The sequence below is a fragment of the Triticum aestivum genome, chromosome 5D (genome assembly GCF_018294505.1).
Source record: "Triticum aestivum cultivar Chinese Spring chromosome 5D, IWGSC CS RefSeq v2.1, whole genome shotgun sequence".
In the NCBI taxonomy this organism is placed as follows: domain Eukaryota; kingdom Viridiplantae; phylum Streptophyta; class Magnoliopsida; order Poales; family Poaceae; genus Triticum; species Triticum aestivum.
Window position 1 is genome coordinate 176,557,649 of NC_057808.1, and position 15,659 is coordinate 176,573,307.

General features: G+C 43.1%; 1 protein-coding gene and 2 long non-coding RNA genes across 4 annotated transcripts; 1 reads left to right on the forward strand and 2 right to left on the reverse strand.

Annotated features, from left to right (window-relative positions):
* Positions 1-5,846: 5,846 nt before the first annotated feature.
* On the reverse strand, positions 5,847-9,535 carry LOC123119999 (uncharacterized). The gene is made up of 2 exons (XR_006459211.1): positions 6,294-9,535; positions 5,847-6,159 (listed from the first exon to the last, which is right to left on the reverse strand). It is a non-coding gene; the product is annotated as an uncharacterized lncRNA (long non-coding RNA).
* A 517-nt stretch (positions 9,536-10,052) lies between these two features.
* LOC123119998 (uncharacterized) lies at positions 10,053-13,118 on the reverse strand. The gene is made up of 3 exons (XR_006459210.1): positions 12,793-13,118; positions 12,311-12,348; positions 10,053-10,478 (listed from the first exon to the last, which is right to left on the reverse strand). It is a non-coding gene; the product is annotated as an uncharacterized lncRNA (long non-coding RNA).
* Positions 10,362-11,898, forward strand: LOC123119997 (uncharacterized). 2 transcript variants are annotated; one of them, XM_044539983.1, is made up of 5 exons: positions 10,362-10,495; positions 10,588-10,738; positions 10,824-11,094; positions 11,171-11,474; positions 11,553-11,898. In XM_044539983.1, the coding sequence occupies exons 1-4, from the start codon at positions 10,452-10,454 to the stop codon at positions 11,272-11,274; spliced, it is 570 nt and encodes a 189-aa protein (XP_044395918.1). In that variant the 5' UTR covers positions 10,362-10,451; the 3' UTR covers positions 11,275-11,474; positions 11,553-11,898. The 2 variants fall into 2 exon arrangements, with proteins under 2 accessions (XP_044395918.1, XP_044395919.1); XM_044539984.1 differs by lacking the exon at positions 11,553-11,898 and having other exon boundaries at positions 11,171-11,335; positions 11,403-11,499.
* Positions 13,119-15,659: the final 2,541 nt, after the last annotated feature.

Consider the following 15,659-nt stretch of genomic DNA (forward strand, 5'->3'; position numbering starts at 1 on the left):
GCCCGCTGAGGGGCGTGGACTGCAAAAATTTGGGAGACAATATGAACTCATTACTAGTGTTGGAGGAGTATGATCCTAATAAGAGCATAAAGGAATATGAATTTAAGAGGTTTCCGGTCTGGGTCCGGGTCTTTGATCTGCCTTTGGGGTTGATGTGCCGTGATGCTGGACTTGCCATCGGAGATATAATTGGTGAAGCTCTAGAGGTTGATGTCGGGTCAGACGGTATGGCAGTGGGCAAGTTCTTAAGGATCAAAGTTCGCATGGACATTTCTAATCCAATCATGAGGGGCTTTGTCCTTGACATGGACGACGAGCAGGAAAAGGGAGAGAAGCCCCTAACTAAGGAGGAACAAAAGAAGAGGATGGAGGACAATTGGTGCCGTTTTGAATATGAGTTCATGCCAGATTTTTGCTACACATGTGGGATGCTCGATCAGTGGAGAAGGAATGTTCCATAAGGCTCAAGAGGGGAGAGGAGAAGCAATTCGGTCCTTGGCTCAAGGCACATATACCCAGGTCTACAAATGATAATGGTAGGGGTAGGTGGAACGAAGGCCACAGCATGTTCCCTGGGCATAGTGGTGGCAGCGGAAGGAACCTCAGCCTGGGCTATTCAAAGGGGAAATCGGGGAGCGATAGCGAGAACTGGAGGAAGGACAAACGGGGTGTAGGGCACCAGCCTACGAATAAAGTATGTCATGACCAGGAGGTGACTAGTCCCTTAAAAAAGCAAAATATAGAAGCACAAGCGGAAGAAGGGAAGACCGTGGCAGAAGGAAGAGAGGGACTGAATGATAGGAGAAAGCATCTAACCTTTGGGGTAGCGGGAGAGGGGTGTGTGCAGAAGGAGAACGATATGGATACATCTGGCGGGAATTATGACTCAGCCTCGATCGATGTGGGTGCGGATGGAAATGAGGATAAGGAGATAGAAGGGAATTCTGATGTGCCTCTGTTAGAAAAGACAGTGTGTGAGCAAGCAGGAAATAAGAACAGAAACAGCAATGGATAAAATTCCACAGGTACGACCGAAAGGGTAAGAACGGAGACAAGACGATCCTGGGTGTTAGCATGGGCAAGAAGAGGGGGAGAGGAGATGGAATGTGACGAGGTGGGAGTTGGAGAGGCAAAGAGGAACAAGACGGGAACTAGCACAAGCAACCAAAATGGAGCGGGGCTGTCAGAACAGCCCTGCGAACGCCAATGAAAGTTATTGCTTGGAACTGCCATGGGCTTGGGAACCCATCGGCAGTTCGAAGCTTGCTCGAGCTTCAACGGGCAGAAGATCCCGACATCCTCTTTCTCTCTGAAACGAAGCTGAGGGAGAAGGAGATTGAGTTCTTGAGGTGGAGATGGAGTCTAGTGCACATGGTGGTGCAGGATTGCGATGGGAGATGTGGTGGACTGGCGCTGTTTTGGCGAAGGGGTGTGGAGGTGAATCTCAGGTCGAAGGGCCGATGCCACATAGATGCGGAGGTTGTGGCGGAGGATGGTGTGAAGTGGAGGCTGACGAGGATCTACGGAGAATCAAAGGCGGGGGAGAAGGAGAACACGTGGAGGCTGCTGCGGACGCTGCATGGCCAAACGGACCTGCCATGGCTGTGTCTTGGCGATTTTAACGAGATTCTTTTCGTGCGGGAGAAGGAAGGAGGGCCGGCTCGGGCCCAGGGCTGCATGGACGCTTTTCGAAGGGCGTTGGAAGCTTGCGAGCTGAATGATTTGGGGTATGTTGGGGACCCCTTCACCTGGAGGAACAATTGGAGAGATGCGGCCGGTTACACAAGGGAACGTCTGGATCGGGCGGTAGCAAACGTTGGCTGGAGATGTCTTTTCCCCCTATACAAAATTATCAAAGGTGACCCACGACACTCGGACCACCGGCCTGTGATCGCGGAGTTGAATGGGCAAACAATAGGGGGCTTTCAAGGTGGGGGGCAGAGGTGTTTTCGTTTTGAGGCTCGATGGCTGAAGGAGGAGGGGTGTGAGCAGGTGGTTACGGAGGCATGGGAGGCGGCGATAAATGAAGAATTCTGCTCAGTAGGGGCGGCGGTGAGGAGGATTGGTGGTAGTCTAGTTCGATGGGACAGGGAGGTCCTAGGGGAGCCGCGCAATAGGATAAGGAGAGCAAAAAAGGACTTGGAGAAATGTCGGCGCGGAGTCATTGACCAACATCAGGTTTCACGTGAGCATCTTTTGAGGTATAAGCTAAGTCGGCTGGAGGACCAATATAATCTCTATTGGCAACAGCGAGCCCACGTCAATTGGCTCAAAAATGGTGACCGCAATACAGGATTCTTCCATGCTCATGCCTCTGAGAGGAGAAGGGTGAATACTATCAGGAGCTTGAAGAGGGACGGGGGTGGTGTGGTGGAGAGGGAAGAGGAGATTGGGCCCTTTATCTCTAACTACTACAAAAGTTTGTTCATGTCTTCTGCAGGCCCCCTAAATGATGAACTTCTCCAACATGTGCCTAAAACAGTAACCCATGAGATGAACGAGCAGCTTATGAAGCCTTTAAGTGGGGACGAGATTACACATGCTCTGAACAGTATTGGGGATTTTAAGGCCCCGGGTCCGGATGGGATGCCGGCGATCTTCTACAAAAAGTTCTGGGAGAAGATGGGAGCTAAAATTCAGGAGGAAGTCCTGAGTGTTTTGAACGGTGGTGACATGCCCGCGGGGTGGAATGAGACAATTATAGTGTTGATCCCGAAGGTAAAGAACCCTGATCGTCTCACCCAATACCGTCCAATTAGCCTTTGCAATGTTCTTTATAAACTTATCTCAAAGGTCTTGGCAAACCGCTTGAAGGTCATCCTCCCGGACATCATATCCCCGACCCAATCTGCTTTCGTGCCGGGGCGCATGATCACGGATAATGTATTGCTTGCTTATGAGATCACCCACATGATGCATAGGAAGAAAGGAGGCCGAGACGGGCTGGTGGCGGTCAAATTGGACATGAGTAAAGCCTATGACAGGGTGGAATGGGACTTCCTTGAGAAAATGATGGTGCATATGGGCTTCTCGAGTGCTTGGGTGAGTATTATTATGAACTGTGTGCGATCTGTTTCATACCGAGTGAAAGTGAATGGAAAACTAACCGAGGTTTTCCTTCCTCAGCGGGGCCTCCGGCAGGGCGACCCATTATCACCGTACTTGTTCATCTTATGTGCGGAAGCTTTCTCCATCCTTCTGCAGCATGCTGAGCTTGATCATACGATTGAGGGGATCCAGATCTGCCCACAAGCACACAGAATCAACCATCTATTTTTTGCGGATGATTCACTCATTGTTATGAAAGCGACAGTGGCCAGTGCGGAGAAGCTCCAGCAAGTCTTGGCTCTGTATGAAGCTCAGTCGGGCCAGATGATCAACAAAGATAAGTCGTCTGCTTTCTTTAGCAAGGGTATGAGTGGACCTCGGAAACAACAAGTGCTCAATGCGCTCCACATTCCGTCTGAATCAAAAAAACGAACGTTACTTGGGGCTCCCAGTTCACCTGGGGGCTGCAAAAAGTAAAGAATTTGAATATTTGAAAGAGAAAATCTAGAAGCATATACAGGGCTGGATCGAAAAACTGCTCTCGAAGGCGGGTAAGGAAGTTCTCATCAAAGCAGTTGCTCAGGCCATACCCACCTATGCCATGTCTTGCTTTGATCTAACTAAATCTCTGTGTGAAGATATTGGCAAGATGATTTGCCGGTACTGGTGGAGTCAGCAGGACGGCAAGGACAAGTGCCATTGGGTCAGCTGGGAACGGATGACAAAATCAAAAAAGGAAGGGGGTCTTGGTCTCAGGGATCTGCACTTATTCAATATGGCAATGCTATCTCGGCAAAGCTGGAGGCTCCTGCAGTTTCCAGACACCCTTTGTGCAACTGTTTTGAAAGCAAAATATTTCCCTGAGTGCTCCATTCTTGAGGTTGTAGCTCAACCAGGCGCGTCGTACACTTGGCGGAGTATTTTACTTGGGCGTGATCTGTTAAAGGAAGGGATAGTGTGGAGAATTGGTGACGGCACCTCTGTGCGGGTCTGGACCGACCCTTGGATTCCGAGGGGTTCTTCTAGACAGCCAGCGACACATCAAGGACATGCAATAGTCTCTAAAGTCTCGGAGCTCATTAACCCAGTCACCGACCAGTGGAATGAGGCCCTAGTGCGTATGCTTTTTTCGGAGGAGGATGCACACTCAATTCTGGCTATACTCCTGAGGCAGGGCATGGAGGACTTCATTTCCTGGCATTTTGACAAGAGAGGTCAGTTCTCGGTCAAATCTGCTTATCAGCTGGGGGTTGCCATCCGAGAGAGAAGCCTACACCATGATGCCAGCACTTCTGCTATTCAAGAACAGGGATCCCCCCTCTGGAACAAATTGTGGCCTTTGGGTGTTCCGAGCAAGGTGCGCTTGTTCACTTGGCGTCTGGCTCATAATAGCCTACCCACAAGACTGAATATCAATAGAAAACAGATCGAGCTTGACACTCGTTGCCCCATGTGCCTGCGCTTGGATGAAGATGGTGGTCACCTGTTTCTTAAGTGCAAGAAGGTGAAAGCCCTGTGGCGGGAAAGATGCCTGGAAGATATTCGGGTAGCCCTATGTGAATGCAAGAGCCCAAAGGAGGTCCTCGGACAGATCTGGACGCTTCCCCAGGATAAACAGGTGCATGTGGTCTCTCTCCTGTGGGACTGGTGGACAGCAAGAAACAAGGTAAACGCTGGTGAAAAGGCACTATCAATTGCTGAAACTAGTGCTTTTATTACCAAGCATTTGATGGATTTCTCCCAGGATCAAAATACTACAGTTTCTCTTGCTCCTGTTGATCCTGATGCTCATGTTTGGAAGCCGCCTAAGCAAAATTTCATCAAAATAAATTTTGATGCAGCTTTCCTTCAGGACACAGGCTCCGGTGCATGGGGCTTCATTGCGCGGGATGAGGCGGGCTCTTTCATTGCTGCAGCAGCAGGCAAACTTGATCATGTCCAAAACGCTCTTCAGGCTGAAGCTTTGGCTTGTCTCAAGGCGATCGAGGGGGCTGCTGACCTGGGAGCTTATAGGATTGCGTTTGAATCAGACTGTCAGGTTTTGGTGGGGGCGCTGAAGTCAAGATATTATGATAATTCCTACATTGGCATCCTCCTGCGTGAGGCTCGTAGTTTATGCTATACCTCTTTTGAGGTCTCAGACTTCTTATTCTGTAGGAGAACCTGTAATACTGCTGCACATTTGTTGGCGCAGTTTGGTCTGAAGGCGTCGGTGCCTTTCACCATTTGGGCAGATGGTGCCCCTGACTGTGTTGCTGGTGTGGTGACTAGCGAAAGTGCTAGGAGCCAAGTATGAGTGGAATAGATTTATTCCTTTTCAATATATATAGCGCTATTCGTCACCCAGGGTGTTCACCCCAGCCCTTTCAGCGTCCAAACCATCCTTGCTGTAAGAAAATTGGACCTGGGTGGTATGGTTTGCCTTCGTGAGCCAACGACCAGCAAACTAGACGAGGTAAGATTATGGTTTGCCTTCATGATCCAACCACCAGCAAACTAGACAAGGTAATGTAATATTACGACACACCGACGTGACACCAGATTACGTACAGATTTCTTTTTTTCTTTTTGCCTCCTTGAGCCAATGACCATGAAACTGAAGTAACAAGTATACCGAGAGGTGACATTTCCCACGTAAAATTCTTGACACATACGCCATGTGGGACCTGGCCCCACATGTCATCCACACTACAGCACCATATGGTACTGCAGAGGATCTGAACCCGTTGTTGTAGAGATGAATGTAAGCAAACTGTCGTTTATTTATTTATAAAACCTGTATTTCACACGTCAGGACAAGAAAAAAAATGAAATATGCATCACTATAGCTTATTGTAAAATCACACGAAATAAGAATAATCAGCAAGACCAAAATCAGACGGCATAAGAACTTCTCACATGGCCTCGTGTGCCCATAAAAGTTTGCAATATAAAACTGTTTTCTACAGATTCGTGCAACGTAATGACTATCAACTAGTATATCTCCCATGCATTGGTACTATATAACTAAAACTAGCACATGTTGAGTGTCTCAAGATACTTAGTCTCCAAGTCGCTTACAAACAGCTTCTTCCTTCCTTGATTATAGCAGATTCACTATTTGCCATTTTCCTGATAAAATCACAAAACGTGGATCAAGTGAGATAAGGTCAGCTAAAAAAATACATGCGTATTTGCATATGGTGCAACCGATGAACCAGAATTGCTCATCATGTACATTCTACCAAAAAAACTTTCTTCCATACCTTACAAAAAATGCAAGGCAAATTCAAGCAGTGACTTTCATAAGGCAATTACACAAGTCCATTACACAATAGCCCTAAAGTCGATACACACTAGGGGAATTCTGCAAAGAGGAGAAAACATTATGTTTCCATGGAGTTCATCATGATTGATGACAATAACTAGAGCTTAGTTATATGGTGCGGCCTCACGTGGATCACTCCAAAAACAAAAACTGAACTAGAGAATGAACCGCGCTTCAATTGATATAAACCACATCAAGAAACAACGCTAGTTGGAAACAAATACCTTCCTTTTGACATTGGATATTTGTTCCTCCATGAGAATGACGAAACAGTAGAAGAACATGCCAACAAAATTAACACCTAGCATCCACCCAAACTACAAGCTGGAGAAAAATTGCAAGAACCCAAACTACAAGCTTAAGAAAATTTGCAAGAGGCTAGATACCAAGGTCGCAGCTATGCTTGCGTTGTGGTAGATGCCGCAGGACGCCTATGCACTTTCTGTTGACCAGCTCAATACCAACATAGAACTGCTACCTAACTAGAGGTCAACGAGGCAACACAGGACATGTAAAATTTAATATTGCTATGCAATTTTATTCCACTAGTTCCAAACAATCGAACACATTATAAAATATGCAACCCAAAAATCCTGGTTCTGAAATTGATAAATGGGTTCTTCCCCATTACAGTTTCCAGAAACCAGTGGCTCTAACATGATGATTTTGGCAGAAACTTTAGGAAAAACTTACAACAACTACTATTGTTCTATAGTGAAAGATCGCATTAAATATACATGGACATATTGTGCGAAGGTAGAGTAAAGGGTAATGCCATCATCAAGATCACGTTTTACAAGACATCTTTTTTGGATCAATAAACATGTACACAGTTCTATGAGGTAACTAAAGCCCATGTATCGTCATATGATGTGTTGATCCCAGAATGATTAGTTTTGCTAAGCATACCTAATGTTGCCATTAGAGTGTCCAAAACTGAAATGCATAGTGCTAATGGAAATAGTACAGTACAGATTAAACTCAAACTCAGAAGAGAATGAGTGCGTTTCCTTGAGAGGAAAAACCTAGACATGCCCATGCAAATGTGATGGTGTCGAGCTATTTTTCTTTAAAACAAACATCAATTGGTGAGATTTGCCATGTTCCTTCAATGGATCTTCCAAGAATGCAAGTGTGGCAACTTTATTATGTTTGTTATTGATCCTACTAATCAGTGGAGTTACTTTTTAGAAAGAAGATTAAAAGAAAGAGGAGCTACAAATCTGTAACAAAAACACTTAAGTGTCAACTGAACCAAAACTTGCAAAATCATCTTGCGCTTCTCGGTTGTTGTATCCATGAACAAGGTCAGTAGGAGCTAAAACAAGACGAACCAAAATAGAAACAGGATTGGGACCCTCAACAGTTAAACTAATACACTGAGAGGTCCTAATCCTGTTTGTAAGAATTCTGAGAGACAAAGATAAGAGATATAGGGCCAACAAAAAATAGGAGCATGTCCAACTAATACATTTTCCAAACTTGCATGCAACGTACTCCCTCCGTTCCTAAATGTAAGTCTTTTTAGACATTTCAAATAGACTATAAGATACGGATGTATGTAGACATATTTTAGAGTGCATATTCGCTCATTTTGCTCCGTATATAGTCACTTGTTGGAGTATCTTAAAAGACTTACATTTGGGAACGGAGGGAGTAGATTGCATCGCTTGTTTACATCAACGTAAAATTGGAGCATGTACAGTTTTATTCTTGTGCTGAGTGTGCATCAACAAATCAAAACTAGAAATAAATAGGTGCTTAACCATTCATCATTCTCCTTAAGCACATTGTAAAAATGTGAGAAGCAAACCTGAGAAAGGTTAGTGTACTGAAGGCGTATGCAGTGCTTTCACAGAGGTGACAAAGAGCTACAAAATGTACGATGAATTGTAAAAGGAAAACAAAATTCTGCACTTGTCATTTTCGCTAGTTGCTACTGTGTCTCACTAGTCTTCAGGTCTGCACCTACAGAAAGTTCTGAAGCGTCACTAGTGTTCAGTTCTGAAGCAGATTCAGAATGATGGGATACCATCCTAAATACAGTAGCAGCATCCCAAATCCATTCCAAGTGAAAATGGCCGGAACTGGTTCTATTTTTTTTTAGCAGTGGAGCTCTAAAGAAGAGATAAGGAATAACAGTTCATCTAAAACAGAGAAGATAGACAAGAAACAGGGCTATCACGTTTGGCTGGATCTAAGAAGATACTCTGGTGTTGTTCCTCCTCCGCAGCTTCTCCTCCTGCGTGATCCCCACCTCCTTGATTTGATCCCACTGACGAGCTAAGGTTTTCTCCATCACCCCCTTCAGTATGCAAGCTCATCTCTTCTCTTTCATCTCCTTAATTTCTTGGTCTTTTTACCCTTTCTTTACCCTGCTCCTCAAAAATCCAGAACCCTAACCCTAAAAATTAAGAAATTCATGGAGAAAAGGGAATGGAAGAGGAAGAGGGTGGTGTTACCAACGAGAAGACCGCTGACGATGGAGAGGGACGCCGGAAAAGATCGTTGCCGCCGCCAAGCTCGCACCAAATCGATGCACAGCCCAGTTCGCCTCCTGGTCGCTACCGCATGAAGAGGGAAAGGGGGGATAATCCACGCAGGAGAGAGAGGGGTAGCCCTTGCTTCAAGATTGTCCCTCCGGCGCCATCGACATGGCTGCCGCCGCCTCCGCAAACCGCAATCGCCAGCGAGGAGGGGCGGAGAGAGGAACGTGAACCGCTCGCACCTGATTAGAAAAGACATGGGTACGGGTGGAGACGTAGCGTGGGCTAGCTCCAAAGGACCAGTCAACCGTCGCATCAACGTAAGCAAGGTAAATTTACGGCGGTAGACGTGGAATAATATTTTTATCGGTTGAGGAGTCGTTAAGCCACACTGTTGCTCGGTCGGATGACTGGGTTGAAGAATTACTTCTTATTCTTCATCCTGGGTCCTTAATAGACTTTCTATATATACATATATATACACATATATATATACAAGCCCTCCCCAGCCAGCCAAAGCATATCATGCCACCAAACCCAAGCCACCCAATGCACATCACGCCAAGGAGATTATCAAATTCTGCAGGAGCCGAAGTAAATTGGAACGACGGCCGGACATGCAACTCAACTCCTGACGAAGACACACCATCAATGTACAACTTGACGTCCAATGCAGTCTTGCCGACCAACTTCTCACATGAATCAGAGAGTTTGGTAATTATTATTTAGTATAAACTCATTTATTCCGAATATTTTTTTTGTAGTTACTTTGTCAATTGTGAACTATTTTTCTGTTCCTTCTGAAGGAGGAGCATTATGGCGTACAAGAAGTTGAGTGACTTAAGAACAAGGGGGGAAACTAGAACGCACAAGTGAAAGTAATGATTATGTGGGAATCGATCAATCCTACAACCGATGAACTAATCAGCCTAGATATGATTTTGATGGATGAAGAGGTATGTTCTTTCTATATATAAGTAACCGCACATTGTTCTATCTGTTTCAGCAACAATTGTTAAGTATATCCCATTGTTTTCACAGGGCCAAACAATTCATGCTTTTACCTGGAAGAACCTAATAGACACTTTTAGATCAAAAATTAAAGAGCAGTCTATTTACGCTTTCAACAATTTGAAGGTTGTGGAATCTACAAAGTGTCGTCCAACGAGCAATGAAAATAAATATTTTTTGCATACAACACAAAGGTAAAGGAGGTTAAAGGATCCGCAGAGGTTTCCCCAGATTTTTACTTCAGTTTCACAACCAAGGAAACACTACAAGAACGCGCAGAAAAATATATACAATGCGCAGGTATGTTATAGTTGTACCTATGGCTTTGAACTATTAATATTTGTATCAGCCATGTAATTAATCTCCAAATATACAGATGTCGTTGGATTGCTCACGCAGATGAAGCCTGTGGAAAAAGACTTATTTTTTGATTCAAGCTCAATGATAGTAACATCAGCTTTGGCACACAAAATTAGTTAATAGAACATTTGTGCCTGATGATTGGCTCGAGAAACTCTACTTGAATGATAAAGACGACGGCCGGACATGCAACTCAACTCCTGACGAAGACACACCATCAATGTACAACTTGACGTCCAATGCAGTCTTGCCGACCAACTTCTCACCTGAATCAGAGAGTTTGGTAATTATTATTTAGTATAAACTCATTTATTCCGAATATTTTTTTTGTAGTTACTTTGTCAATTGTGAACTATTTTTCTATTCCTTCTAAAGGAGGAGCATTATGGCGTACAAGAAGTTGAGTGACTTAAGAACAAGGGGGGGAAACTGGAACATACAAGTGAAAGTAATGATTATGTGGGAATCGATCAATCCTACAACCGATGAACTAATCAGCCTAGATATGATTTTGATGGATGAAGAGGTATGTTCTTTCTATATATAAGTAACCGCACATTGTTCTATCTGTTTCAGCAACAATTGTTAAGTATATCCCATTGTTTTCACAGGGCCAAACAATTCATGCTTTTACCTGGAAGAACCTAATAGACACTTTTAGATCAAAAATTAAAGAGCAGTCTATTTACGCTTTCAACAATTTGAAGGTTGTGGAATCTATGAAGTGTCGTCCAACGAGCAATGAAAATAAAATATTTTTTGCATACAACACAAAGGTAAAGGAGGTTAAAGGATCTGCAGAGGTTTTCCCAGATTTTTACTTCAGTTTCACAACCAAGGAGACACTACAAGAACGGGCAGAAAAAGATATACAATGCGCAGGTATGTTATAGTTGTACCTATGACTTTCAACTATTAATATTTCTATCAGCCATGTAATTAATCTCCAAATATACAGATGTTGTTGGATTGCTCACGCAGATGAAGCCTGTGGAAAAAGACTTATTTTTTGATTCAAGCTCAATGATAGTAACATCAGCTTTGGCACACAAAATTAGTTAATAGAACATTTGTGCCTGATGATCGGCTCGAGAAACTCTACTTGAATGATAAAGACGAGGAGGTAAAGTTGTTTTCCTTGAAAAACAAAGTATCACGTTTATAATTCTCTAACTATACATCTTACACAGGAATTGATGGATGATGAAGTGGGCACCGTGTTAAAACATGAAATGAAGAAGCAGAACATGCTTGACAAAAAGGTGGTTTGTTTTTTCACAATACACACTTCTAAATTTTAAATATTTGTCTAATTTTGAAAATATTTATTTATTTTGCAGTCACAGAACAATAAAGTTTCAGCTACAAAATTATCATGTGAATTGGTTCCTGTTAAAGTGGAACCAGTCAATAGTAATGGAACTTCAATAATGAAAGATGGGCGCCAGGGAAAAAATACCATCATCGTCACATGAACTACGCAGTGACAAGAAGAGGAGACTGAGATCTGATGTAGTATCAGATGACTCAGAGGATGAATGCACCAAGACAAGTTTGTCAGAACGAAAGGAAAAAAAATGTCCGTGGAAACAAGAAATCTTTTGTAGCAATAGTAAAAAAACACAAGGCTTGAAGATGATGATGAAGTATGGGAAGCAAAGCCTAGGAGAACGAGAAAGTTATCTAGAAAATTGGGGATCTTATCAAATAGATATTGAGGCAACCTATTTGTATTACCAAGTTATACAAAAAGGATAGTAATTATATTGTAAGATTGAAAGTTATAGCACTATATCGTTACTCCAGAAAAAAATGAATGCTATATTTATATATCTACCAATAGAAGGGGAAAATAGAATGCTTTATTCATAGTATCTACCAGTATAAGGACGAGACATTAGCACTATGAAAAGCATGTCATCTTGTAATTATTTGAAATACATTCACACATACACTTTCTTGAGTTTTATGTCTTGGTGACAATTCTTCTATCGCATTGATTTTTAGAAAAGTTCCAGTAGTACAAGTAATATAAAAATATGAGGAACAGTACAAGAGCTGATTTGGATTACAAAGGACGCAGATCAATAGCACTTACAGTGGTAGAAGTCCGGCTGCAATAACGATTACAAAGGCCTGAAGATGAAGAGTTTGTCGTCGGCCATGCCAAAGGAAAATCCATTATTCGTGGCACCGTAAGGAAGAATACAAGTGGTAAGACAGAAGATAAAAGTAGGCGAAACAAATATATTGTTTTCTTTGCGGAAGTAAAACATCAATATCTCATGCAGCCTTTTCAGACTGACACATATGAACAAAATTATAATCAACAAGTTAAAAGTCTTCTTGCTAGGACATGGCGACAACAAATAAATAAATCTATTTTATAGTGATGTTTATGAAATATAAGACATAATCTGCATTAGGAATGATGTTTATCATGAACACTAACATTTGGTAGGAATCGAACAAGCCATGAGAAGGTCAACACAATAACAGCAGCCCGCCCATGCTGCTCATATAAAGCTTGGAAAAGAGGAGAGTGGATAAACTGCTGAGAAGATACGGAGGGATTCATACCTGTATCCTACTCCGCCTGAGAGAACCACTGCGCCGAGCAGTCCGTGCTGCAACTCCAATCCGCCTCGATCCAGACCACAGTGGCTAGGGTTTGAAGCCTTGACCAGAGGATGCATAATCAGATGAACTAAAACCAAGAAGAGGAGCGGAGGTTCATCGTGGATCCATTCTGTGGTCGCCAGCGACGAGATTGAACTTCGCCGACGAGGAGACCAGTCAACATCCCATTTGGGGGAAGTCTATGAGCCGAGAGAAGAGAGACAGAAAGGGGATCAACTGAGGCAGTGAGGAAAATACGAGTGTGTTACACGTGGGTAACCTGTTCAGAAAAATGATCCTCAATGGGCCTGCATGACGACTGCTCGGTGTATACCTTACTCAATAGATGCGTTCAGATTTGATTCTCAAAAAAATAGTTGGGTTCAGATTTCTTTTCATAATACCTTACTCAATATGAATTCGATTTCAACTCGGCATCAACGTGATATGCAATTCGGATCCTATTATGCTATATTATATATAGCTTAGATAATCACCCCGTTCAACACTACATCAAAACTGTTAGTCACAGTTGAGAAAAACGTTGCATGTGAAGCACATCAACGAGTACGACACTGTTTCGCACAGAAATATAGCCCATCATATACCTTTTTTAGCGAATAAACAATCATATACTGTGAAAAAAATATATATACTGTGACATAATCACTCAAATCTACTCTAATCAACCGTCTTGCTGTAACTCTCCAATGAAGCATGTATGTTTCCTTCACAAAAATTAGTACCGTCAAAGCAATCTTCCAATAATGTCATGACCTGCAACTGCAAACAAACTTATATAGTCATCACATCAACTTGAGTAATAAACAGGCACATGCATCTATATATTCCTTCCGATCCAATTTTTTTTGAAGATCTAGGTTTGCCCTGATTCAAACTTAAACAAGTTTGACCAAGTCCATAAAAAACACCGTGGTTATCCAAAGTAATCTGATTGGCCTATATCAATACCGAACGGCCGGTGTAGGCTTGATACGACGAACATTATTAATCCAATTTTCTAAATTTCAATTGAAATTACCTAATTTCATAAATTCATCTAGATAAATAAATTTTATAAAAAATATGTACACAAACGTTTCTTTTTTCACTGAAATATACACACAAATCCACCCATCCAAATGCACATATACTAGCAAATTCGGATATAAATCATACATTTGGTAAATAAGTGAGAAAAAAATAATGGTTCAGCGAATACATGAAAAAAGTGTAGTAACTTCAATCACGCGAAGTAAAATAATATTATGAATATGTCCTGAGTATATTATTATGTACAATATACAATAAACCAAATGGAAATTTGAGTTGATAAAAATTCAAAAAAATAAAAATAAATGGAAAGTTGTAAACCAATCATCCATATATACTAAATAAAAATATGTAGAAAAGTTTTTTTTGAATTCATTACAAGGATAGATCTTTTAGTATTCCTCTGATTGATTATAGCAATGTAGTCAAATGACATCAATGGAAAAAATAAATGGAAAAGGAACGAAGAATAGATGGAGATACAAAGAACCATATACAAAGCTAAACGAAAATGCATAGAGGGTACAGTGAATAAATCTATCAAAATCTAGCCGCGCAAATACGCGGGCGCACCCGCTAGTTGTATTTAATCTGACTAGAAATTTCGGGATAAAAATATTTCGGATCCCATCAAAATGTGGAATTTTTTTATTGAATTCTGTTTTGAACGGTTGGTTGAAATTATTAATCGTTGTCCTAGCTAGAAAATGGGTTGTACTTTTAACAAACTATAAATGAGATGTAATAAATTCCATTAGAATTTAAAATGGATTGTACATTCTTACAAACCGCAAATGGGCTATAAGTTCTCTGCCACACACTTGTGGGCCTACTAAGTTGACGTGTCCCCTAAAAAAAGTAAGTTGACGCGTATGCAAGGCTTTGTCAATTTATAGTCAACACACGGTTCTAGCAGCAGTGGCCGTTGGATGTCCATCCAACGGATGTCGTGCTTCTTCTTCAATCTCGGATATTCTAGCTTCAGCCGCCCAAAAATGATTCCTCCCCCTGACATCTGGGGCTCACTGTTTCGGAGGCTGACCTGTGGGCCTACTAAGTTGACGCGTAAGGGTTTTGTCAACTTAGTCAATATAAACGATTCTAGCTGCAGAGACCGTACGATGTCCATCCAACGGCCGTAGTGCTTCTTCAACCTCTGGTCTTCTTGCTCCAGCCGCCCAAACCAGCACCGGTGGGACTGCCTGCTCCCGCCTCCCGTGGCCGGCTGTGCTGCCGCACAGACCGCACTGCCCCACCCTACTCATTGCTGGCCAGACCATTCCTCTACTCACCCACACCTCCTGTTATTTTCCGGCGACGGCGGCCGGACCAGTAAACCCTCGTATTCCCATCGCGTGTGGGCATCCATTGCCGCGTCTTCCCCGGCTCCGTGTCGTTCCCTTCCTAGGCCTCGCCGTCTCCCACCGCCCTGGTGCTCTCGGCGTGGCGTGGTCAACATGGTCAATGAACGACATCCATCAGACGTGGACTGTACGTGGAGAGGCTGACAGCTGGGTCCACGGCCGCACACAAGGAAATGCCTCCTTATTACGCGCAAAACAATGATTCCTTCACCCGACAGCAGGGACCCACCGGACGAGCCATCGTATTTCGTGAAAAAAACATTTACCCCTGACAGCTGGGACCCACCAGCTACATCTTCGCACGCAAGGAAGTGCGTCCATATTACAGGCAAAAAAATGATTCGCCCCCTGACTGCTGAGACCCACCAGCTACATCTTCGCACGCAAGGAAGTGCTTGACAGTCGGGACCC

What these genes read in the sequence shown, in the direction of transcription:
- LOC123119997 (XM_044539983.1), top strand. Translation starts at nt 10,452, where the DNA reads ATGCAGTCTTGCCGACCAACTTCTCACCTGAATCAGAGAGTTTG. An exon ending in CACCTGAATCAGAGAGTTTG is followed by an intron (nt 10,496 to 10,587) that starts GTAATTATTATT and finishes TTCCTTCTAAAG; the next exon opens with GAGGAGCATTATGGCGTACA. An exon ending in AAAAGATATACAATGCGCAG is followed by an intron (nt 11,095 to 11,170) that starts GTATGTTATAGT and finishes CCAAATATACAG; the next exon opens with ATGTTGTTGGATTGCTCACG.